The 25,777-nt window shown below is 38.4% G+C and overlaps 1 protein-coding gene across 2 annotated transcripts in view; it reads left to right on the forward strand.

The window, feature by feature from the left end:
• PRKCQ (protein kinase C theta) overlaps nucleotides 1-25,777 on the forward strand; it is a 196,709-nt gene that overhangs the window by 145,926 nt on the left and 25,006 nt on the right. For both annotated transcript variants that reach the window (XM_043969322.1, XM_043969323.1), the window contains exon 15: nucleotides 20,977-21,115. In XM_043969322.1, the coding sequence (XP_043825257.1) occupies nucleotides 20,977-21,115 (139 nt within the window). The remainder of the gene's footprint in view (nucleotides 1-20,976; nucleotides 21,116-25,777) is intronic.

Consider the following 25,777-nt stretch of genomic DNA (forward strand, 5'->3'; position numbering starts at 1 on the left):
TGGATCAAACCAGAGCCCCTATCCCTTGTGCAGTCCCTGCCCTAATTACTTCATATTGGTGTCCTTTCCTGGGATGATCTAGAGAAAAGGGAGCAGGCATCCTTTTGGAATTAATAGTTAGAGAAAGAATGATAAGATTTCTCTTTCAGATTAGTACAAAGGCTTCAGATAATTTAAAAAGACTTAATGTTTCTAAAAGATGTAGGGAAAAGAGAGAAGAAGGGTAAGTCTGCTTCCATAAACATCAGTGTACTCTATTTAAAGAGAAGTTTAAAATGAATTTTAGAAAAGATTTCCATCAAGAACAGCTAAATGGAACTTTGGGTCACTTAAGGAATCTAGTTTTAATTATTTGGGAAACATGTGGAACACTGTTTTTACAATAAACTTTCAAATTTTTTTTCATGTTTGTGCTATATACTACGTACTATAGTAAGAACTGGGGGGAGGGGGGGCAGCTAGGTGGCTCAGTGGATAGAGCACTGGCCCTGGAGTCAGGAGTACCTGAGTTCAAATCCGGCCTCAGACACTTAACACTTACTAGCTGGGTGACCCTGGGCAAGTCACTTAACCCCAATTGCCTCACAAAAAAAAAAAAAAAGAACTAGAGATAGAAAATACTACAGTCCACACTTTCAAGGAGATTATGCTCTACAAGAGCTAGGAGTGGGGAGGGAAGGAGGAAATGAACGTAAATAAGTATAATATTAAGTGGAAGGGAACAGATGCCAAGAAAAGTTGTGGAAAGAGAATCATTAGAACTTGGGAAGTGATGATATATAGGGAATGGGGGGGCAGGGGAGGAGAGAAGGGTCAAACATGACCGAGGTTTCAAGATTAAGTAAATGTCTGGGAATTGCAATTTCTTTAGTAGGAAAGCAGAGGAGGAGTTCGAGGGGAGGAAATAGATAATTTTAGACATTGTTAACAGCCATTTCCAAGTTCTAGAGACAATTACAACCCACAATCACAGAGAACTTTGCTAAGTATAACTGTTGGTGATAAAGGGCAGGTCCTTATACCAATATAGAACATACCACAGAGTACCTGAGATCAAACTGGGATATGATTGGCTCTACAAGACCTGTAGACTGCCCTTAATGATGACCAAACTTTGGGGCTTACACTGTTTTATACCTAGGGAAAAAAAAAAGGAGTTGGTACACTTTGCCACCAATCCAAGAAGACCAAGAGAAATTATGAATAAGGTATGTAAGAGGGAAGGCAAGGGATTTATGCAATTCCATTGGTGATTACTGATTTGCACCTATGGATTGATCAGTTGTTTCTACCATCACCCCAACCCACTCCCTACAGGAAAGGTACCTAGTCTGACCAAAGTGCCATAGAGAAGTTAAGCTTGTGGTGGTTCTGGGAAATCAAGACAAGAATGTCTAGAAGACAATCAGCTGAAGACATGGAATTTAGGGCAGAATCTGGAACTAGGAGTCATGCACATAGAGATGATCACTGAATTCCAGGAAACACAGGAGATTACCTAGGAAGAGAATAAAGGTGGGGGGCAATAATCAGACCTAGGACAGAGATTTGAGGACACCCCCTCCCCATGATTAGAGGTCAGAAGAAGATGATGAACCATAGGAAACGAAGACTCCTTTTATCTGGTCAGACCAACAACAGAAGGACTGGGAGAGAGAACTGTATTGGAAGCCGTGAGAGGAGAAAATATCCAAATAGAATGGGGGGGAGGTTGTTAGTAGTTTTGAAAACTGAAGATAGATAAAAAGGGATGAAGATTTTTTAAAAGTCATCAGATAGGGGCAGCTAGGTGGCGCAGTGGATAAAGCACCGGCCCTGGAGTCAGGAGTACCTGAGTTCAAATCCGGCCTCAGACACTTAACACTTGCTAGCTGTGTGACCCTGGGCAAGTTACTTAACCCCAATTGCCTCACTAAAAAAAAAAATAAAAAGTCTAAAAAAAATAAAAATAAAAAAGTCATCAGATATAGAAACTGAGATTGTTGATGGCCTTATTGAGCAGTTACCATGGTAGGGTTAGAGACTAGATTATATAGAATTAAGTGAAAGGAATAAAGTAAATTTTGCAGGGCCAGGGGGCTGTTTTCAGTTTTGACTTTGTATCCTTAGGCCTTTATTGGCCCATCACAATGCGTGGCACATAGAAAACACATGCTTAATAATGCTGTTGAATTAAATTAAATTGGGGGAGGGGTAGTGAAGGACTAGACACAGATTGTAGCTGACTAAAACACTATGGCAGCAAAAGGGAGGAGACATGGAATGATAACTTGAGACTTAATGGCAGACTCAAGGGAGGGTTTGTTAAAGGTAGAGGAGACTGGAGTCTCTTGGTAAGCAGCAGGAATGGAACCAATAAATGGAGATTGACAGTGAAAAAGACAGAATAATCAATGGGTCAAGTTCATGAAGGAAACAGGAAGAAGAGAATCAAGAGCACAAGTAGAGGGCTAACATTGGCAAAGAGTAAAGCTCTTTCCTCCTCTGAGACTAGAGCAAAGGAGGAGAAGATTGGGTAAGGTACACAGAGGTTTTGGAATAAGCAAGAGAAGTGATGAGGGCCTTACAATGATTGGTCTCAATTTTCTCAGTGAAGTAATAAGTCGGATCCTACACAGAGAGAAGCAGTTGAGGGTGGTCCTGGGAATTAAGAAAAGAAAAATGTAGGGAACAATGCATTGCAGGTGTCACTATGCTAATCAGACTTTGACAAGAAGTAAATGAAGCAAAAGTTCTTTGAATACAGATCATGAAGCTATTCTTATGGTATTCTTTTATAGCTTCACAACCTTTAAAAAAAACACAGGGATTAGCTAGGTGGCACAGTGGATAAAGCACCAGCCCTGGATTCAGGAGGACCTGAGTTCAAATCCAGCCTCAGACACTTGACACTTACTAGCTGTGTGACCCTGGGCAAGTCACTTAACCCTCATTGCCCCGCCAAAAAATAAAACCCACCCACTGAAACAGTATTTGTCACAATCATGTAACTTTGCTATGAAAAATGCAAACCCCCAGAACAAATTTCTAATGATGGTTAGCAAAAAAGGATTATATATGTTATAACTGAAAAGTACAGTTGAGAACTAAAGACCAGAAAAGTAAAATCAATTTTCTAAGATCTCACAGGGTCAATTAGAGAAATAACTAGAACTAGAATATAGAGGATCCTAACTCCCAGTCCATCATATCACACTCCAATTGTTATATTTAGGTTTGACAATCACATGAAATCTTCATATTTCAACTGATGAGCATGTGTGTGCATACACACAGAGAGACACACATATATTTTTAAAGATCAATTTTAAATTATAAAATTATAAATCCATCTTTCTGTGTAGTGTTTTTTAAAAAATGCATGAGTGCATCATACAATATGTTTTTGAAGCTTTAGTAGCTGCTGAAAACTAATTAAATTGTCAGGCAAATAATTTAGTGTTGATATTGTAATTGAGGCTGTTGGGAAGAATGACTTGTTAAGAAATTACAGTTTCCTAAATACATTCTGACTCATCTAATCCGTTTTGTTTTGGTTTTAGTAGCAGACTGAGCGAAAGCCTAGCTTCCCTAACTACTCTCGATTCTTTAAGCACAAAATAAAAATTAAGTAGTACCAAGGGTGCAAGAGATAGGGAGTTTTCACAGAATATAAGGATTAGAATAATAGATTTTGAGATGAAAGAGTATAGAACTTCTTCTCCAACTCCTGGCTAAGTAACGGATTCTGTTTACAACATTCCCAAGAAGTGGTCAGCCATCCTCTCCTTGACAACCTCATATGATAGCGAGCATTACCACAAAGCAGTCCATTCCTCTCTGGGCTATTTCCAATGATTAGGAAGTTTTTCCATAAATTGAGCTAAAATCCACCTCATTAAAACTACTGCCCATTTGTTCTAGTTCTATACTCTGGGCTAAGCAGAATATTTCTAATCCTTCTTTCCCATGATGGATTTTCAACTCTGAAAATTTCTATCCTATCACCCTCTTAAACAAAACCAGTTCTTTCAATGGATTCTTATATAAAATATTTAAAGATGCCTTACTACCTTGGTTCACCTTCCTCTGGATGAGGTTCAACTTTTTCAAAGTATTTTTCCTAGAGGCAGCTAGGTGGAGCAGTGGATAAAGCACTGACCCTGGATTCAGAAGGACCCGAGTTCAAATCCGACTTCAGACACTTGACATTTACTAGCTGTGTGACCCTGGGCAAGTCACTTAACCCTCATTGCCCTGAGGAGGGGGGAGTATTTTTCCAAAAAGAGGCACAACAGAATAGGAAACTTCTCCAAATGTTGTCTAGCTAGGGTAGCTATTGCTTCCCTTGTAGGTGCCATACTTCTCACATAGCTAATAGATCACACATCTCCCTCCAAAGTCCTAATTCAATGACTCATGGCTGTGTGGATATTATCTAGAACCCTCAAAGGCTATGCTAATGGATTGTGAGCTCTGGCAGGTTCTAAACTTTAAATACCTTCCCAGTGACAGTTCATGTCTGCCTTCTAAAAAATCAACCTAAGTACATATAGGCTTATATTAGTAGCATGGCCACTAGGTGATGAATTCTTTGGCTATGGCAACCCATGAAACAAAGAAAAATATCTGGTGGACTCATCTCTGTGAGGCTTCATTCTGTCTTTTCAGTAATAGAGGCAGAATGAATGAAAAAGGAGTAGAGGGTACTAACAATCAAACTATTTTTAGGGCGTCTATTAACATTAACAACTCTTGGCATTCTAAATATGAGACTTTTGTCCAGGGAATCAAAATATTATTGAAAGATCCAAGTTCTAATGATCAACATTTCTAATATAAATGAGACTACAAGACAAAAGGGAATTACAACTAATGACAGGATGGCTCACTGATTCTTACTGAAGAGACAAATAAAGGAGTTCCTTTTTATCAGATATCCAAAGATAACTAGAAATGTAGGTTATCCTGCCTTACTAATGATGAGCGTAAGTAAAAACACCACCATGGAGATAATTGCAGCCTGTGTGTAAACATCTGTTGAAGAAAATAAGGATGTGTGTGTGTGTGTGTGTGTGTGTGTGTGTATTTTTTTAAAGCCCTCCTCCAACAAGGAGTATCCCAAATGTATGTCAAAATATACAAGAGTCCTTGAAAGATGTAACAACAAAATTCTTAGTTTAATGACCCTCTGATTATCAATATCCACTGAGGCATAAAATAGTGAAATTTGTTCAAAGGTGGTTGCTGCTACTGTGGAAGTCACAGACAACATGCTTGGGGTTTTTGCGGGGCAATGGGGGTTAAGTGACTTGCCCAGGGTCACACAGCTAGTAAGTGTCAAGGGTCCGAGGCTGGATTTGAACTCGGGTCCTCCTGAATCCAGGGCCAGTGCTCTATCCACTGCGCCACCTAGCTGCCCCACAGGCAACATGCTAAGGCCAGCAGATGACATAAAAAACATTTAGAAATTCAGAAATGCATAAAATATATGTATCATTATATAATATCAACATATTTTATCATTTGAAATACCATAATAATTTAGACTTCTTAATAATACAATATTTTAATACGATAATGATTTAGACTTCTCTGGTACAAAGGAAGGGTCAAAAAAATTTTACATTGATTTTCCAGATAGGAGGGGAGGGGGCACCACACTTCTACCCCTGGCAATGTGGAAGGGATGACTGTATATGAGTGTGTATGTGTATACACACACACACATAATATATATACACACACACACACACACACACATATATATATATATATATATATATATATATATATAGTGTCTTGGGGCTACCAAAATAAATGTGTGTGAATGGATAATATATGTGTTTGTACATACATGCTATTTACCTTGGCCTTTTCATTCACTCCCATAGCTTTAGGTATCACCTATATATAGGTAACACCCACATTAATACTGCTAGCCCCAGTTTCTCATCTGAGTTTCAGAGCTCCATTTCATACTATATCTTCACCAGGATTTCCTACTGTTACCACAGACTCAGTATGCTGGATCCAAGGGATTTATTTTCTTTTGTTTGTTTTTTTGTTTGTTTTTTTTTTGCGGGGCAATGGGGGTTAAGTGACTTGCCCAGGGTCACACAGCTAGTAAGTGTCAAGTGTCCGAGGCCGGATTTGAACTCAGGTACTCCTGAATCCAGGGCCAGTGCTCTATCCACTGTGCTATCTAGCCACCCCCCCCAAGGGATTTATTTTCACAGACCAAAGAGTTTATCAGTCTCTACTACTTGTTCCTCAACATTTACTATCAACTGATCTCTAAATGGATAAATTTGTAGTCTCTAAGCACCATAAAGAACCCAAAGGACTATCCACAAAACATACAAATCCTAGCTCAAAAGAGAGTCTAAAAATGGGGGAAGAAATGCAGGGAAAGTGGGGCTTATCCCATGGCTAAGGTACAAAAGGTTAGCAAGTACCTCCCCTGACAGATAGATAGATTAGATTGGTAGGTAGGTAGGTAGGTAGGTAGGTAGGTAGGTAGGTAGGTAGGTAGGTAGGTAGGTAGGTAGGTAGGTAGGTAGGTAGATAGATAGATAGATAGATAGATAGATAGATAGATAGATAGATAGATAGATAGATAGATAGATAGATAGATAGATAGGTAGGTAGGTAGGTAGGTAGGTAGGTAGGTAGGTAGGTAGATAGATAGATAGATAGATAGATAGATAGATAGATAGATAGATAGATAGATAGATAGATAGATAGATAAGATTAGATAAAGGGGGAAAGTAACTGAAAGTTGGCCTGTTACCTTATACTTCCATATAAGACATTTCAACTCTCCTGAGTTTCTCTCCAAACTTTAAATAAATTCATTAGACAGAATAACATTCATCTAGAGTTTTTGTACAGTACTTCATATATTAAGGCATCTTGCACCTAAAAGATGGATCAGCAGGTAAATATTAATGGACTAGAAAAAATCCTCCCAATACATTCTGACCCCCACTCCTAAGACAAATTACAGTAGGGTTGACCAAAGTCCTATGCTTGCTCTACAGGGGCCCAGAGGAAGAGTCCCCAGAGCACAGCTTTGGGGTCCTCTAAGCCAGCTTATGACTAAGGATCACCTGCTCTGTTCCTTTAATAGCTGCCATACTCCACATTACCTTTCTTGACCAACTGGTGCCAATTTTTACATACACATTTTTTTCATTTTAGCAATATTTTTACATATACAATATCTGTCAGTTATCTGGATTCAATGAGAAATTCTTGGTCATGCACTCTTCCCATCACTGTGAATAGCCAGAGCAGAGATGTCTTAAAAGTGTTCTTTGTTCTAACCTCTCTTTTTTCTGGCTCAAGTTGGCTCTGCAAATAGTACCAGCTAGGTGGTGCTATGGATAGAGCACTGGGCCTTGAATCAGGAAGAGCCAAGTTCAAATCCCAATTTAGACACATTAGTTTTGTGATCCTGGGCAAGTCACTTAACCTGTTCATTATCAGTTTCTGTAAAAATGAAGATAATAATCTGAATTGTTGTGAGGTTCAAATGAGGTAGCAATTGTATAGTTCTTAGGTAATGCATGACACATGGTAGCTGTTTTATGTTTATTATTATTACTACTATTATTTCCATCACTGGCAATTGATAGAGCTACTCCTTGGAGCAATTGGATATATTCTTTATTTTGGAGGTGTACATCTTTATGCATTAAAATGTATTGCGTGAAGGGGAAAGATTACATTGATCCTGTCCCGTTGGATCTGAGTCAAAGAATTGCAAGGTAACCTTTTTTTTAAGTAGCACATTGGGCCTCCTTTCAGCCCTCTTTGATCCTGATAAAAGTTTGAGTTATATGAAATAGGAACATAGGTTTAGAACTAGAAGGGACATTTCAGGTCATCTAAGCCAGCCCTCTCTTTTTGTGGTCATTTTATGCACTAAAAGTGAATAGGATTCAAGAGGGGCAAAGCTAAGGCTGCGGTCAGCAAGGTCCTCTCACTAACTTTGTGAAACTATTTTCTGATCTTCCTCACTGATCCCATTCGTCCACCTGAAGCTGATTTAATATGCAAAGATCTCCTTCAGAATACTCTGACGGTGTAAGTACTAAAAAGTCTGGTGAATAGTCTTTAAACATTCTCCTCCTACATGGTGGTTTGGTGATTGTCATGAACAACATTTTAAAAATAAAATAACTCCCAATGCCAATTTATCTTCTAATTCAGTGAATCTGAATAGAAGTGTCTAAGGATCACAAAGAATCACAGGCAAGTGGTAAAAGTAACTACAGTCTTACTGAGCCCAACCCTATACTGTAAGCACCACAATTTACAATGTTACAAAATGTTTCATGCTATGTTGTTGCTGACTTGTTTCAGTTGTAATTGACTCTCTGCGACTCTATTTGGTGTTTTCTGGGCAAGGATACTAGAGAAGTTTGCCGTTTCCTTCTCCAGCTCATTTTGTAGTTGTGGAAATTAAGGCAGCTAGGATAAGTGACTTGCCTAGGGTTATGCAATTAGTAAGTGTCTGAAGCCAGATTTGAACTCAGAAAGATGAGTCTTCCTCACTCTAGGACTAGCACTCTATTGCACCACCTAGCTGCCCTGCAGTCAATAAGTAGGATTCTCCAACTGTTCACTCCCACAACCCATGCTGTACAAGTTGTGAAAGTCTACATGTATCATTTCAATCTTTACTTTAAGCATCTAGGAAAGAATTCACATATTTCAGGTTCCAAGCCACAATGTAGGTGCTTCTTTCTAGACAACAACATCAAAAAAAGATAATCAATTACTGCAGATCTGTAGTAGCATTTGGTATTAATAAACTCATTCTACCCAAGTTTTCCATTTTGATTACATTTCAAATATTCCATCCTTGTGATCTGCATTATTTCTTTTTTTTATGTGGGACAATAAGGGTTACGTGACGTGCCCAGGATCACACAGCTAGTAAGTATCAAGTGTCTGAGGCTGGATTTGAATTCAGGTCCTCCTGAATCCAGGGCCAGTGCTTTATCCAATCTGCATTACTTCTAAGAGGATTCAATTTCCATGCTCCTGTCTTGAACACTCAATGCCACCACTGCAAACTCAGCTTTTCAAACAAGTTGTTAGAAAATGTGAGTGAATTTAGAAGCAAATCAGCTCTTCATTAATTAGCTATTAAGTTCCCATCCTTCCACAGGAGAGACAAAGATAACAAATTTTATAATCCAAAATTTAATTTCCTTATTCTTATATGTAGACAAGTTCTGAATTTCACTTCAAACATACAGCCATTCTTCTTTTACAAGCACACAAAAGTTTAATGGAAACTTTTTCCCCCACATCAAATCAGAATCTTGACATTCTTTCTAACTTCCTAAACTTTCTTCTACTTTCCAATTACTAAGGGAAAAAAGTTTCCCAAACCATGACACATCAGCTGGTATGCACACATTTAAACATTAGACACCCCAAACCACAAAAATGTCCACAGGAATCATTCAAAGGAAGGATACCAACTCCCTCAAGAAATGTTCCCAATACTTGTTGCCCCAACAAAAGGATTTCTGCTAGATTTCCAAATCCACCTCAGAATTCCAGAGTCTATAAAATTAAGTTTAAAAATCATTACAAGTTTTCCCAAATCTCAAGAAGTAGAACCAAAAGAAAAAAGACAATTACAATTGACATTGATATAGTAGCTGAGTGGAGAGAAGACTCTTCACACTTCCTATATTTCACTCTGACCTGTGAGTTAGGCACAACACAGTATAGATAAGGGAAATGAGGACTAAAAGACCAGGTGACCTACCTATGTTCACATGGTTGACAAGCAACAGATTCAGGGCCTAAACACAAATCTCCCATAAGTCCAAGTCCGGTGTTTCCTTTCTTATTTTTATTTCACATTCTTGCTGGTATTATCACTGAACATCAAGGCAGATAAAACAGGACTCTAGGATAACATGGTTAACAAATGAGAATTGCTCAATTCTCAAGGCTAAAACTTATTTTAAAAACTGAAGTTGGCACTTAGAACTTCTAGATCTAAGGTTCTGCCATTTTTCTTTTAGCCTGGAATTTTTTTTTTAAAGAAGCTTTTGCATACTACTGAGATTCTAAATTTTCCCAGGCCACTAGTTATTAACAGAAATTCCTATATTTTCAAATCTCAAGGCTGTGTTTCATTTACTTTTACCTTCCTATCGGGGGCACACAGACTTATTCTGGTTAGTGTCCAATTTGTCACTCAGGACTGCTTACTTTCCAATTTCAAAGTTAAAGCCCAGGCATGCTGAATGTTAGCATTCAAAATTGTCTCTGTTCACACTTGCAAATGCAGCACTCTGCAAATTAGTGCTCTGACAGAAAGAGAAAGCTGAGTCAAACCTAGCTAACACTGCCAGCACTGTTCAGAGATATGCATGAACACATGCTTATTTTATAGGTATTCCCAAAGTCTTGTGAATTTTGAGCTCTGGCAATAGCGTGTCTTGGCAGATTATACCCAAAAACTTGCATTCTCACAAGTCTATTTTGAAAACAGTAGTGGAAAATTATAGCATTACAATAAAATACACATTATTCATATAGCAAAAAGTTTAGCTATAAAATAATCATACAGATTATCGTTAATTACAATGAGAAACTGTTTAATCAGAGAGGTGTTCACACCAAGGGTTTAAATTTAATACTTCTAATAATAAACTAATTATAAGGTATTGGAGTCCAATGAGAGCAGCATGGCTTCGTGGAGAGCTGAACTCATAGCTAGGATGACTTGGATTAAAGTCTTCCTCTGACACACAACAGTGATACTAGGCAAGTCACAGATTCTCAGCATTCTAGGCAACTTCTATGACAATGAGTTGCAGAGAAGATGCTGGCCTGCCTTGGTCGAGGGAGTTCCCTCACTCATAAATTCCCTATAACAATGAAATCATCTATCAAAACCTTTCTCCCATCTCTATCCCAGACCTGTTCTAAAATAATACAGAACAATAAAAAACAAAAAGAAGAGATTCTCTAAGCCTACAGAGAAGGGAACATCCTTTAAGCGTGAGTGAGTGTCTATTGTAAAGGAGATAATCATGTAAGGTCACTACATGATTTGATACAACATCCATATCCCACAATATTTCCACTTCCATAATAAGGGGCATTCATTGTGGAGGTGGGAAAAGAACAAAAGAAAATGCTAGCTTGCATAAGCATTCTGGGAGCAAATGTCCAAATTCTTTATAATCTCAGTTCCTGCTAAAACATAGAGAAGCATATTCTAAGGAACTTAACCATGATGTTTGCTATATGTCCAATATAATCATATTAAAGTCCATTTTTTCCATCATAAATTTCACAACCCATCAAATTCACATTTAGACAGAGAATCATGCCTGATGCTTTGATTTCCTGGGTGTGAGGAAGTTTTTATTCTGTTTTATGAATTTAGTTTTTCATTCAGTATAATAAATTTTGAAAGCAAAAGATGGATTCTTTTTTCTCATTTTCTTCTCCTGCCTATCCCTGATTAAAAGGAGAAAGTAGACAAAGTAATACAAATAAATATGCTCAAAAGAGATAGATGAGGGCAGCTAAGTGGTGCAGTGGATAGAGCACCAGTCCTGGATTCAGGAGGACCTAAATTCAAATCCAGCCTCAGACACTTGACACTTATGAGCTGTGTGACCCTGGGCAAGTCACTTAGCCCTCATTGCCCTGAAAAAAACAAAACAAAACAAATAGATTAGAGTTTTCTTACTGAAAAATTGCTTTTTTTTTAATCCCTGACTCCAGTTTATTAGAAGCTATTTCCCTTCTCACTCATATATGTATATGAGTGCATACATACACGTACACACATATACATGTATATATATATATAAATTCACACACAAATACACGTATTTGACACTCATATAAAGAGGGAAAATAATACTTTCAAATATTCACAAGCCAACTGTTGTGGTTCCATGTTAAGTGATATCTTTTTCTCTGCTCCTTTCCCGAAGATAATTTGGGTATAGTGATGGGAGGACTCTTATTTCTGAATTTCTCTTATACATTCCCAATCACCTTTTCAAGCCCCAGTACTAAACTGAAGTTTGTGGTATTCTGTCATTGAAATGGTATAAATAGTTAACTACACATCATTTATAACAGACTCAGTTCCCATGTCATCCAGTTGTAATATTTTTCTTCAAGTTTAACAGGAGTTCCTAAGTATGCAGAAAAGTAGAAGACATATCTACAATTCTATAATGTTATCAAGAGACAGTTTAGATGAGCATTAAGCTATATGCTTATAGGAACTAGATGTGTCCTATGCTATCCCTGGTATTTCTTATACCAAACCATTTTGTGTCTGGGGGTAGAGACGGGGGGGGGGGGGGGGGGGGGGAGGGTGGCACTTTGTACCTGTTGCTTCAGGATTTCTAGTACTAGGCTTCTTATTGTAGTCCCTATCATAGTGTTTCCCTGTGCTAAATTTAGCCTACAGAAGACCTTCCTTTGTCCTCTTGGTTGGCTGGTTGACAATTTAACTCTTATTAGGATCTATTGGGAAACACACAGGATTTTTGACTCTGATAAGATATAGCCCAAAAGATCTCAATTCACGATTTGTAATTGAACCTAATTGAGTTGATCATGGGAATTCTGATGAAGCAATAGTCACATCCCAAAGGTTCCCCTGATTTATGATTTAATTACAGGGATAATGGATTTTCTCTAAATTGGGTGACAATCTCCCAAAATTGAACCTACTCAGACAACCAGTAAAAGAATATGAATCTTCAAGTCAGGTTCCCGCTTTCTAAATACCATGTTCCTTGACTACTACATCTCTTCTTGCTCTAGGAGTAATTATGGGATGTCCACAATATTTACTTTGGTGGTGGGTTGCGGGGCAATGAGGGTTAAATGACTTGCCCAGGGTCACAAAGCTAGTGACTGTCAAGTGTCTGAGGCTGGATTTGAACTCAGGTCCTCCTGACTCCAGGGCCGGTGCTTTATCCACTGCACCACCTAGCTGCCCCCAATATTGACTTTTGATACCTGCAAATGACTGAGAGTGATCTCCCAGAAGTTCACAAATACCCATGCTCTGGTGCTTTTATGTATAACAGAAAATAGGTAGTCATATATTTGAAGACCAACCAAGAGTCATGGGGGGACTTCCAACTATTGATATCAAGTTTATCTTTTACTCTGAGTGACAGGTTACCATGAAACAACCCTGCTCAATGTGCCAAATGTTATTGGTTCAATTGACTTACTGTAAGAGACATGATAAGTCTTTCTTCTTCTTCCCTACCACTTAACGTTCTTTAAATGCTCTCTGAATGAGTAGTTAAATTTGATAAGTCTACCATTGTGCTATAGAAATTAAAAGACAGTCAATGCACAAAACACATTTCCTAGTAAAGTTTATGAAAGGATATAGGAAAAATCTGGCTAGGATTCAGATAAAGAATTGAGAACAAAAGACACAGGTGCTAAATTTTTTTCCAGGTACTTCTATAGGAGAGAATGTGTTCTCTTTTTCTTTTTCTTTCTTTCTTTTTTTTTTTTTTGCGGGGCAATGGGGATTATGTGACTTGCCCAGGGTCACACAGCTAGTAAGTGTCAAGTGTTTGAGGCTGGATTTGAACTCAGGTCCTCCCGAATCCAGGGCCAGTGCTTTATCCACTGCACCACCTAGCTGCCCCGAGAATGTGTTCTTATGTAGGCCTATAGATCAACTTGGAGGACCCAGGGTTCAAGTCTCAGCTCTGCCACTTACTACCTACATGACCTTGGGCATGACTTTCACATTCTTCAATTGTAAAATAAAGGTGTTTGACAAGATGACCTCCAAGGTCCCTTCCAACTCTAAATCTCTGAACTATAAACCAACCAATCACCTGTGCCACAAAAGCCCCAGCATCCCCACATCGGTACTGTATTTCATGCTGAGAATATAGAAATAAAATAATCCTTGCCCTCAAGGAACTTACATTCTACTGAGAGGAGGGGGGTGATATATACAAAATTAGCAAAGTAACATAAAATCATCTACCTCACAGGATTGTGATGGTCAAGTGAGATAATCTTTGTAGCACTTTGGGAAAGGGCAACATAAATGCTAGCTATTAATATCCTAACGTCTAGACTTTTGTCCTACCACTGGACTTCAGTGACTCTGGAAGAGTGAGGGGAAGAATTTTCAAAACTCTTCCTCACTTAAATTCAATTCATGGTCAAATCAAGACCCTCTTCAAAAAGTGAAGGACAAACAACAACAACTCTTGTTCTTACAAAGTAATTTTAAATCAGTGATGTTAAATGCAAATAGAACCAGGGGCCACTAAACCTAATATAAGGATCCCTGGACCACATATTGACTTAGAAAAACGTATATGCATTACCTATCTTCTATTAGATTTTTATTTATCTTGTCAAATATTTCACAATTACATTTTAATCTGTTTCAGGGAACACTCAGAAGTATGACCTGTAGGCCCTATCTTTGACACCACTGTCTTAAGTGGAGGCAGGGATTCTAGGAGGGGGAAATTAGGAAGAAGTGTGGGTGGTGAAGGAAAGAGTTAGAATGGCATAGATGGGAAAAACCAACCAGGACAGTTCAACTTAAATGAGAGTATGTCAAAGGGACTAATAGGAAATAACTAGAAAACTGTGGGAAAGTCAAGTTGTGAAGGATTTTAAATGCCAAGCTAAAGATTTCATATTTTACCCAGGAATCAGTAGGGAGCCATTGATGTTTTTGGGGTAGGCAGATAGAATGGACATATCTACATCTTTGGAAAAGTGATTTGTTAGGTGAGAGAACAGAGCAGCTTATGCATGAGCATTTATCACATGTCTAATCACATCCATAACCTTGGAATTCAGTGTCTTTCTCTGATGTCTAAACTTTATGTTTTTCTTCCCCAAACACACCTAGTATTTAAAAACTAGACTGAGTCAAGATGACTAATAGATCTTCTTAGGCTAAGGTGAAGAGGACATCTATTTTTAGAACCAGTAGACTGTAGACTTGTTGCTATGATATTGGATATCCTGGCCATCTTGGTAGAAAGGAAATGACAAGAGTCAGCTGATGGTAAATCGCAGCTGGAGTTGTGAAAGAAGGCTCATGAATACTCTCCTGCTACAGAGTCCTGAATACCCAGGCACAATGCTCCTCTGGACATCTGAAACATCAGGATCCATCCACAGACCAAAAGTGTCTTTAAACACATTCAGATATATTAGAAACATATGTATGTGTGTAAAAGGAACACACATACAGGCTGTTATCCATAGCAGGAAAGAACCATAGGCAAATTTTTATGAATTACTATTCTGCTCAGAGTTCCTTTTTGAAGAAAAATTATTCATTGCTTTAATTAAGATCTTATATCTTAGTAAGAACCAATATAAGAAAATATTTCCTAGATTTCTTCCTTTATCTTCAGGGCTTCAGGGTTCCATGATTTAGTCAGTGTGGGTATTGTGATTCCCCAGTAGACAGTCTTTGAGAATTTCAGGTGGCCAAAATAATTCATCGCCCCAGATCCCACCTGGTGGCAATCCTCTGAACTTACCCAACCTCAGGCAATAGCATAGTCTGTCATCTGGCCCACAGCTTTACTTAGTAGGACCCGGTGGAACTTGCTCTCTACTGGCCTCCTTCAAGCATCCAGGTCACCCTATTGCCACAAAGAGGTGCTAGGATTAAAATTATCATTTGCTGTTGGAAATTTAAGTCCGTTCCAATTTGCCAACGAGCAGTAAAAATTAATGAAAGTTAATTAAGAAACCTCTTGATGAGGGTGAAAGAGAAGCTGGCTTGAAGCTTAACCTCAAAAAAAACCAAAACACCTAAGATCATGGCAACTGATCCCATTACTTCCTGGCAAATATAGGAAGAAAAAATGGAAGTAGTGTCAGATTTTATATTCTTGGGTTCAAAGATCACTGCTGATGGAGACTTGCAGCCATAAACTTATGAAAGAAAGCTATGGCAAATCTGGGCAGCATACTAAGAAGCAGAGACATCATCTTGCCAACAAAGTTTCATATATTCAAAGCTATGATTTTTCCAGTAGCAATCTATGGTTGTGAAAGCTGGACTATAAGGAAAACTGAGCACCACAGAATTGATGCTTTCGAATTGTGGTGCTGGAGAAGACTTTTTTTTAAAAAATTATTTTCTAATAATAAATATTTTTATTTATAGTTTTGAGTTCCAAATGTTAGCCCTCCTTCTCTCCCTCCCCTTCCCTGCTCCCTGAGGCAGTAAGCAATTAGACGTGGGTTATACATGTGCAATTACAAGAAAATTTGAATAAAAGAAAAAAATGAAAAAAAAAGTGAAAATACCATGCTTCAGTCTGTGTTCCATCAATATCAGTTCTTTCTTTGGAGGTGGATAGTATACTTTCTCATTATTCCTTTGGGATTGTCTTGGATCATTGTATTGCTGAGAATAGTTAAGTCATTCACAATTCTTCATCAAACTATATTGCTGTCTCTGTGCACAACATTCTCCTGGTTCTGCTCACTTCACTACATATCACTTCATACAGGTCTCTTCAGGCCTTTCTGAAACCATCCTGTTTGCCATTTCTTATAGCACAATAATATTCCATCACCATCATATACCACAGCTTGTTTAGCCATTTCCGAATTGATGGGCATTACTTTGATTTCCAATTCTCGGCCACCACAAAAAGAGCTGCTATAAATATTTTTGTACAAGTAGGTCTTTTTCTTTGGGGGGATGTCTTTGGGATATAAAGCTAGCAGTGGTATTGCTGGATCAAAGGGCATGCACAATTCTATAGCCCTTTGGGTATAATTCCAAACTGCTTGGAGAAGACTTTTGAGAGTACCTCAGACAGCAAGGAGGTCAAATCAGTGAATACTTAAAGAAATTAATTCAGGCAATATTGAGGCAGTAAGCCCTCAGAACTCATGACATGATCGCTCCAAAAAACGAAAATCAAACACTGAAGGTGAACATAATGAGAAGACAGGACTCATTGGAAAAGACAGTGATGTTAGGAAAGATTAAAGGCAAAAGGAAAAGGGGACAGCAGAGGATGAGCTGGATAGATAGTACCATGAAAACAATGAACATGAACCTGACAGACTTTGAGAGATAGTGGAGCATAGAAAGGCCTGGTGCAATATAGTCAGTGGGGTCACAAAGAGTCAGATATGACTGAATGACCGAAGAAAATATTTCTGTTAAAATTGGCAAATGATTTGTGTTGTCAGAAAACCCTAATTAATGAATTGGTAGATAGAGTAATAGACCTGGACCTGAAGACATAGGCTTACATACCACCTCTTCTATTTGCTAGCTGTGTGTGTGACTAAGGGCAAACCACTTAATCTTTCTTAAATCTCCCTTATTTGTAAAAATATAGATAATAATACTTATTATATCAACCTCACAAGGTTGTTTTAAGGATGAAATGAGGTAATGTATCGGGCACCCTAGAAGTTTTAGTACAGTTTTAAGCTTTAATAGCTTATTAAAATAAGCTTATTTTTAAAATATTAAAGCTTAAAACTACTAAGACTTCTGGGGCACTTTGTCTATGTAAAGTACCCTGTAAGCCTTAGAAAGCTACATAAATGCCAGCTATTATTTTTATTAATTTCTTAAGTGATCTTCACTGTTAAGATATTAACTCTGGTCATGAGTCATGATACAAACACATTATATACATGCTAATATGTTTTTTTTAAAGCTCATAAGGGCATTCTCTTTAACACAAGAGTTTCTAATTTCAACCACATTTCAGTTGGTCCTGTTCCTCATCTTGGTGATCTATATGACACCATCCATAATCTCTCTCCTATCCATGTCCCACCATAACAAAAACTATAAATCCTTAAAGGAGTTCAGATGCTAACACATGTTCCAGGTTTCAAATATCCCTATAGTGTTGATACACTGCTGTGGTACATGCACTGTAGTTAATAGAGACATAGCCAAAGTCGTAGATCCCATTATATTGGGATCCCAAGTATCCCTTCTTGCCACAGGACTATGCTTAGGACAGGTTCTCAATAAATATGAACTGATGACTATATACCATGACTTTTTCCAAAGCACTGTTGAAAAGAAAGCCTAGACCCATTTCATTTATGTTAAGTAAACAGAATCCTTTTCTTTCTTTCCTTCTTTTGTCTTAAATATAAAGAGAGTGAATCAGAGGATACAGAAGTGGTTTGTACCTGGCATATAAAATGACAGTAAAAACCACATCCTCTTCATTCTCCTTCTGCTCCTTTCCACCCCCAACCAGAAAAGGCCACAGCCGAATAAAGGTCCCTAGTTTAAGCTCTTCACTGAATTGTGCTAAAGTTTTACATCATAGTACATAGAATCATAAATTTAGAGCTGGAAGGAGACTAAGAGACCATTGAGTCCAAACCCTTTGTTCTGCAGGTAAGGGAAACTGAGGCACAGAGAGGTTAAGTAATTTGCTATGGGGCACTTATCTGGTAAGCATCTGAACTTAAGTCTGCCTGAAAGAAAGTAAATGCTTAAAAAATGGTTGTTGAGTGACTCGAAGTCAAACACCCCAGCCACCATGCCATGCTGCAAAGAAAGTACCAGCACTCAGCCACTCCCCAAAAGGTCAGGGTCAAAAGTCATTTGTCACATGATGTGATTCAAATAATGTCAAAGTGCTTTCTTTCCCCAAATAAGATTGAGAGAATGTGAGTGGTCCACCCAAGACTACACAGAGTAGCAAAGCTATAATTTGAACCCACTTTTTATTTTAAATCCATTTCTCTTTCCACTATACGAAGTGTTCATCAGGGGCCCCCAGCTCTATGAAACTTCTCTGGTTCCCTTAGTCACAAGTGATCCTCTTTCTTAGAATTTTCTCCTTTCATTTTGTTTGGACCTCTCCTAATTATTTATATTACACACACACACACACACACACACACACACACATATATATGCATATACATGTACATGTACATATACATATATATGATGGGAACTAGTGCTACTCAGTATATACAACTTGTAGTAAAATCACTTTTGTTAAGTGGTTTTTCAGTTGTACACAATTCTCCATTACCCCATTTGAAGTTTTCTTGGCAAGAATACTTGAGTTGTTTGACATTTCTTTCTCCAGCTCATTTTACAGATGAGAAACTGAGGCAAATAGGGTTAAGGGACTTGGCCAGGGTCACACAGCCACTAAGTGTCTGAGGTCAGATTTGAACTTATGATGATGAGTCTTCCTGATTCCAAGCATAGTGCTCTATCTACTGTACCATCTAGCTGCCCAAGTAAAATCACTACTTTAGGCTTATTTTTTCCCAAATATAAATACTTTACCTGGAAAGGTAAAAGATTAATCTGTTGGTTAATATTCACTAACACAGTGACATAGATCAGCTTATTCCTGGAAAAGTACAAGGCCCAAAAAGGAATACCACATAGCACAAGTGAATTTTGATGAGGAAGATAAAAGTCTAAAACATAGACAGCCCCCCAGGTAGAGTCTAGAAAAAGGGCCACCGGTTTTCAATCAATGGCATGCATTCATTCATTATATATGGGTGTGTGTCTATGTATTGTATGTGTGTGTATACACAAAGCACTTATAAAGAGATAAGTTAGAATTCTTGCTTTCAAGGAACTTATTATAGGTGTTTCAAGGAGATAAAATACAGGTAATTATAATATAAAATAGAACATTATAACTTTATTATATATTTAAAAGGAATCGAAAGTTGTACATAAAAGATTTGCAGTTTTGGGGGCAGCCAGGTGGCGCAATGGATAAAGCATTGGCACTGGATTCAGGAGAACGTGAGTTCAAATCTGGCTACTTGACACCTACTAGCTGTGTGACCCTGGGCAAGTCACTTAACCCTCATTGCCCTACCAAAAAAACAAAACAAAACAAAGATTTGCAGTTCCATGTACAATCATCTTTTTTCTATTCTATTATAGAAATGCATATTTTATTTCTTAAGTTTAGAATAAAAATTTAAAATAGATATATAAAATAGAACTAAGTCTATAAGAACAGTGTAACATACTATTAATCCAGATGATTTCAGTTGGAGGAATCAGGGGAAAGCTTCACAGAAAGAGGAGGGGGGGTTTCACTTGGATCAGGGCATGAGGACAGGTGTATTATGGGTGAGCAAGGGAAAGAAGCACAGAAAAGATTTCTTCTTCAGAAGATCACCACCATCTCATCATCTCTCACCTGAACTATTGCAACAGCCTGACAGGGTTCCCTGCCTCCAGTCTCTTCCCTCCTTCAAGTAGTCCTCCCATCAGTCCACAAACTCCAATCAATCCACAGCTGCCATATTTCAGGTCCTTAAGTATAGATCTGACCATGTCGCTCCCCTACTTAAAATGATTTATTGGCTCACTATTGACCCTAGGATAAAATACAAACTCCTCTCAATGGCATTTAAGGCCTTGCACAGTATAGTATCATTCCAGACCAATCTCCCATTAATACCTCTTACGCATATTTTAACCAAACATGTCTACTTGCTGTTCACCATGCAACATGTTCTATCGTTCACCTCTACCTTTGGACAAGCTGCATCTTCCTACCTGCTATGTGCTCTCTCTTTAACTGTGCCTCCGGCAAATCTGGGCTTCTTTCTAGGCTCTGCTTGAGAGTCATTTCCTACTTGAGACCTTTCCTGACCTCCACCCAACCTTCCCCACAGCTGTTTGCACCCTCCCTCCCAAAATGACTTGGTTTTTATTTTGCAAGTATGTTATACCGGTTTATCTGCATAAATACTATTTCCTTCAATATCCATAACATAAGCTGTTTGTCTTTTTATCCCCAGTACCTACACATAGTAGGCATTTAATCAATGTTTGTCGAATCGGTCAGCCTGATCCTGTTTGTCAATTGCTAATCCTGTTCTGGGACTAACTGTACTACCCTGCTTAATGGTAATAACACAGCAGCTGAACTAAAAGCAAACATTGCATTCCCTTTTGTTTTACAGGGACCTGAAACTGGACAACATTTTGTTAGACAAGGATGGACACATCAAAATAGCTGACTTTGGCATGTGCAAGGAAAACATGTTTGGAGACATGAGGACAAGCACCTTCTGTGGAACCCCTGACTACATTGCTCCAGAGGTAATTCTCAGAACACCTGTTCATTAGCTCAAGCACTGCCAATTCTCTTTCCTCTTAATGTTGAAGGTGGGAGGATAGGGGTCGTTTAGGCTCAGAACATAGGAACTTTATCTTCTCACAAAGCTTTGATATCAATGCTCCCTAGAAATCGTTTCAGTAGAACTCTTTTCCATACCTTAATAAAGCTATTTCTCAGAGAGTTGTTAGGAATCCAGCTTTATTCTTCAACACTCATTCCCAGAATACAGCAGCCATTAGTTAGTGAAATCAACCAGAAAGGGAAACTGACAAGAAACCAAATGGAAAGTGGCCAAGTCTAGCTTCAAGCATACACTTTGAGTGATCAGAAACCTAATATACTTTTACAGTGTGCCCTTTTAAAAATATTTCAGTAATTTAAATTAAATGCAACAAATATTTCTTAGGTGCTTACTGTGTGCAAAGCACTATGTGAGGTACTAGAGAAGATATAAAGTTTTGTTAAGACAGTCCCTACTGTAATGATTGGAATGATGCCACCTACTGGAGACTTGCTGTGGGAAAGCTCCACCATGAGGAAAATGCCTCAGAGGCATTGTGGCTTTTCCTCGGCGTCAGGAAATGATGTTTACTCATGGGTGCTGTCTATCAAGGCTACCAGTCAATCAACTTGAGGAGTCTCCTATTTTCTGGGAGGAGACAGGAAGGAGGAAAGGGAGCCTGCGGAGAGCTCTCGCGCTTTTTGGGTTCCTGACTTGATGGTGGTGGCGGCGGCGGCAGAGGACTTCACAGGAAATTTGAGGAAAGATAGGAATGCCAGGCTGTTGGAATTCTGTTCTCAATCTTTTTCTTTCTATTTTTCAATAAACCCTTAAAAACCTAAACTTGTTTTATCAGTGATTTTAGTCAGTTTCCCCAAAAACTGGGGGAACAGATTAGAATCCACATTTAGAATCTTAAATTACACACTTCAAACATGAAGCAAATCAGTCAACAAATATTTATTAACTGTCTAGTAGGGGGGAAAGGCACATACACAGATAATTATAATGCAATACTTCAGAGGATTTATGATTTCCTCCTTCCAGTGGTACAGAATGTGATACATCTGTTCTTTCTCAACCTATGAGATTTGTCTTCCCATAAATCCTCCACAGGGGATCTACCCAGTATATTGGAAATCTTCCTCTATGTCTCACATAGAGTGGATATCAATGAAATATGTGGCCTGGCCATCAGTTATCCTTCAATCTTGCCCCATGGCCAGTCTACCTCCATTTTCAGTCATATAGCTCTCTCATCATATCCTTTATGCCACTTTTCTATATTATCTTCATTGCTAATATTTTGTTGTCTGCTCATACACACCACATGCATCTCCAGTGCCTTTTAGGCAACCAAAAACTATAAATCTCCAGAGACTGGAATTTCCTGACTTTCAGAAACACAAGGATCACCTGAAGAATAGAGTTGCTTAAAAGATAGGAGGAGATGTTAAGGTCATTTAAAGTGTTGAAGGAAGGAAGGGAGGAAGGGAGGAAGGGAGGGAGGGAGGGACTTATTAACCACTATGTGCCAGTCACTGTGACAAGTACTTTACAAATATTATCTCATTTGATCCTTATAGCGTGAGGTAGCTCCATCTTAGACATAAAGAAACTAAGGCAGGCAGAATTTAAGTAACTTGCCTGAGGTCAAACAACTAGTAAGTATCTGAGGATGGGTTTGAACTCAGATCTTCCTAACTCCAGACCCGGTATAATATCCATTATACCATCTCACTGCCTGCTCTCTTTCTCACAACTAATGTTGGGTGCAATTCCTTTTCCACCTGTAGTGTTTGTTCAAGATACATGTGTTCATGTTTTGCCAACAACACTTTGTTGATTGCATTGAGCATGAAACATTGCAGTCTCCTACATTATATTATTTTAAATACTCAAGCTCATGACCTGTAAATCTCCTGAGTGCCAGGACCAGATTAAAATGTAATTAGGAAAAAATGTAATTAGGAAATATTTAACAAAATAAATAAAAATACAGTACAACATAGATAATGTCAATAGATTTCTAAGTCAGCATTCAGCCTGCAGGAATCCTTATGGACAGCCCTAGGTTCTGTTTGTCACTACCACTCAAGAGTTCAACCTTACTATCCCTCCAGGAAAAACATAACTATAGGACACAATAATAATGATGACAAGTATGATAGCACAACACCATTTTGCAAAGCAGGAGTAGAAGGGGCTGTTTATTGACAGTGGAGATCAAGAAGGCTTCATAAAGGAAGCGCTGTTTGAATGGGGCTTTGAGGTATGAATAGTAATTCAATAAGCAAAGATGACATTCCAAGCAAGAGAAACATCAAGAACAGGGGCACGTGGGTTAGGAAGTGCCGGCATTTTCTGTCTACAGAAAGTGGTCTGGGACCCTTGTCCTAAATGCTGAGGTCAGTTTTGCAAGGACTTATGACCTTCCTACAAAAATAACCCTAAGGTAAGGTTACTCAATCCAGCCAGGACAGTAGCAAGTACTCTGTGGGCATGCAATAAATGTTCATTGAAGGTCTTCACAACTGTGACCCCATGGGGAATTCAGATTCAAAACAAAATTCCTTTGCCTTAATCTCCTGCCCCTTGGATACATATGTGGACCTAGCTTAAAATTATGTGGTTTCATGTTTTAAACCCTCTTTATTTAAACAAAGTTCCATATCTGTTAAACAAGAAATGACAAGTTTTAGCTTTTAAGAAACTGTTGGACCAGCTCAGTTCATTGATTTCGGTTCATTAGGAATGGGAATCCACTCCATGCATGTTAGCATGTAGATATCGATGCATTTAAAACTTCTGACTAGGAGTATACAGCAAGGGGCCAGGAAACGTCCCAGACCAGAGTTCTCTAAACAATATGGATGTCTCTATACCCTCTCCCTTTCCCTGGTTCTATGTGCCTCAGTGACTATTGTAAAACTTTTCCACTCTGTTCAACAAGCCATTCTCAACACATGTTCCTGTCAGCTAGTCAGGCATGGTGGCTAAGGTTGCTGGACATGGAGTCAGGAAGACCTAAACTCAAATCCAGCCTCAGACACTTACTAATTATGTGACCCTGGGGCAAGTCACTTAACCTCTCAGCCTCAGGTTCCTCATCTGTAAAATGAGGGTAAGAGTACCTACCTCACAAGGTTGTTGTGAAGATCACATGAGATAATGTCTATACCATACTTTGCAAACCTTAAAGTACTATAGAAATACTAGTTACTATTGTTATTATTATTAGCATTATTTATACATATTAGTTTTATTAGACATCTAATCCATCAACCTCTCTGCCTCTCACCACAAAATTTCTCTGTTTCTTTACTCATTTGCTGCATTTTCTTCCTTACCCCAAGGGTCCCAAAAGTGTCTCCTTTTATATTCTACCTATAAGACTACACCATCAATCATTCCCCTCCCGTCTTAAGGGAACTTTTTCCATTGGCATACATGGACTTAAATCTTCAATGTTTAAAAAAAAAAAAATAAGAATCTTACCTCAATTTTTCTACCCCACTTAGCTACTGGCCTAAATCTGTCTTTTCCTCTGAAAATTAGATTAGACTAGAAGAGCAGTTCTCAAACTCATTGGTCTCGAGACTCCTTTATTCTCATTCTCTCTCTCTCTCTCTCTCTCTCTCTCTCTCTCTCTCTCTCTCTATATATATATATATATATATATATATACACACACACACATATACATGTATATGTATATATATGTGTGTGTGTGTATATATATATATATATATACATATATATATATATATACCCACACACACACACACATATATATATATATATATATATTGAGGACCCTCCCAAAGAGCTTATGTTGATATTGGAGACAGAGAGTAAAGACAGAGAGACAGTGTGTGTGTGTGTGTGTGTGTGTGTGTGTGTGTGTGTGTGTGTGTGTGTGTGTGTGTGTTTTCATGTGGGGAGAGAATGGGAAGAAAAGAGGGGGAGACGGGGAGACAGAGGGAGAGGGAGGGAGAGAGAAACTGTATTATAAATTAAAATATCTTAGTATTATTATGAAAATAGTTCTGACCTCACAAACCTTCTGAAAGGTTCTCAGGGATGCTAGGGGTCCCTGAACCACACTTTGAGACCACTAAACTGGATGATAGGTGGTCATCCAGAAGAACATAAGCTCCTTGAAGTCAGGGACTATTTTTATTTCTGTTTTTGTACCCTCAGCCCCTTGCACACAGTAAGCATATAGTAAATGCCAGTTGGATTTGATGATCAACAAGATTTCTTCTAGCTCTCACTACCAGTTTCTGAAGTGATGGTTCCTCACTGGCAGATGTTTCTTTACCATCCACTCACTCCTTAATAGTCTCACATCCACGGCCATGGCACCACTGAAACCTCTTAATCACCAAATCCAGTGGCCTTGTCAAAATCCTTATCCTCCCTAACTTCACAGGGGCAGTTGACATGTTAGACCATCAGCTTTCTACCCTTGGTTTCCATGACATTCTTGGTTTTCCCCCTGGCTTTCTAGTTGATAACTTTCTCATATTTCACTGGTGCCTTGTCTTACCAACTTTTAAACACAAGTATTCCTCAAGGTTCTATCACTGGTCATCTTCTCTGCTCTTTTTATACATTTTCCTTTTTGTGATTTTCACTT

This window comes from Dromiciops gliroides, chromosome 5 (genome assembly GCF_019393635.1).
Source record: "Dromiciops gliroides isolate mDroGli1 chromosome 5, mDroGli1.pri, whole genome shotgun sequence".
NCBI lineage: Eukaryota > Metazoa > Chordata > Mammalia > Microbiotheria > Microbiotheriidae > Dromiciops > Dromiciops gliroides.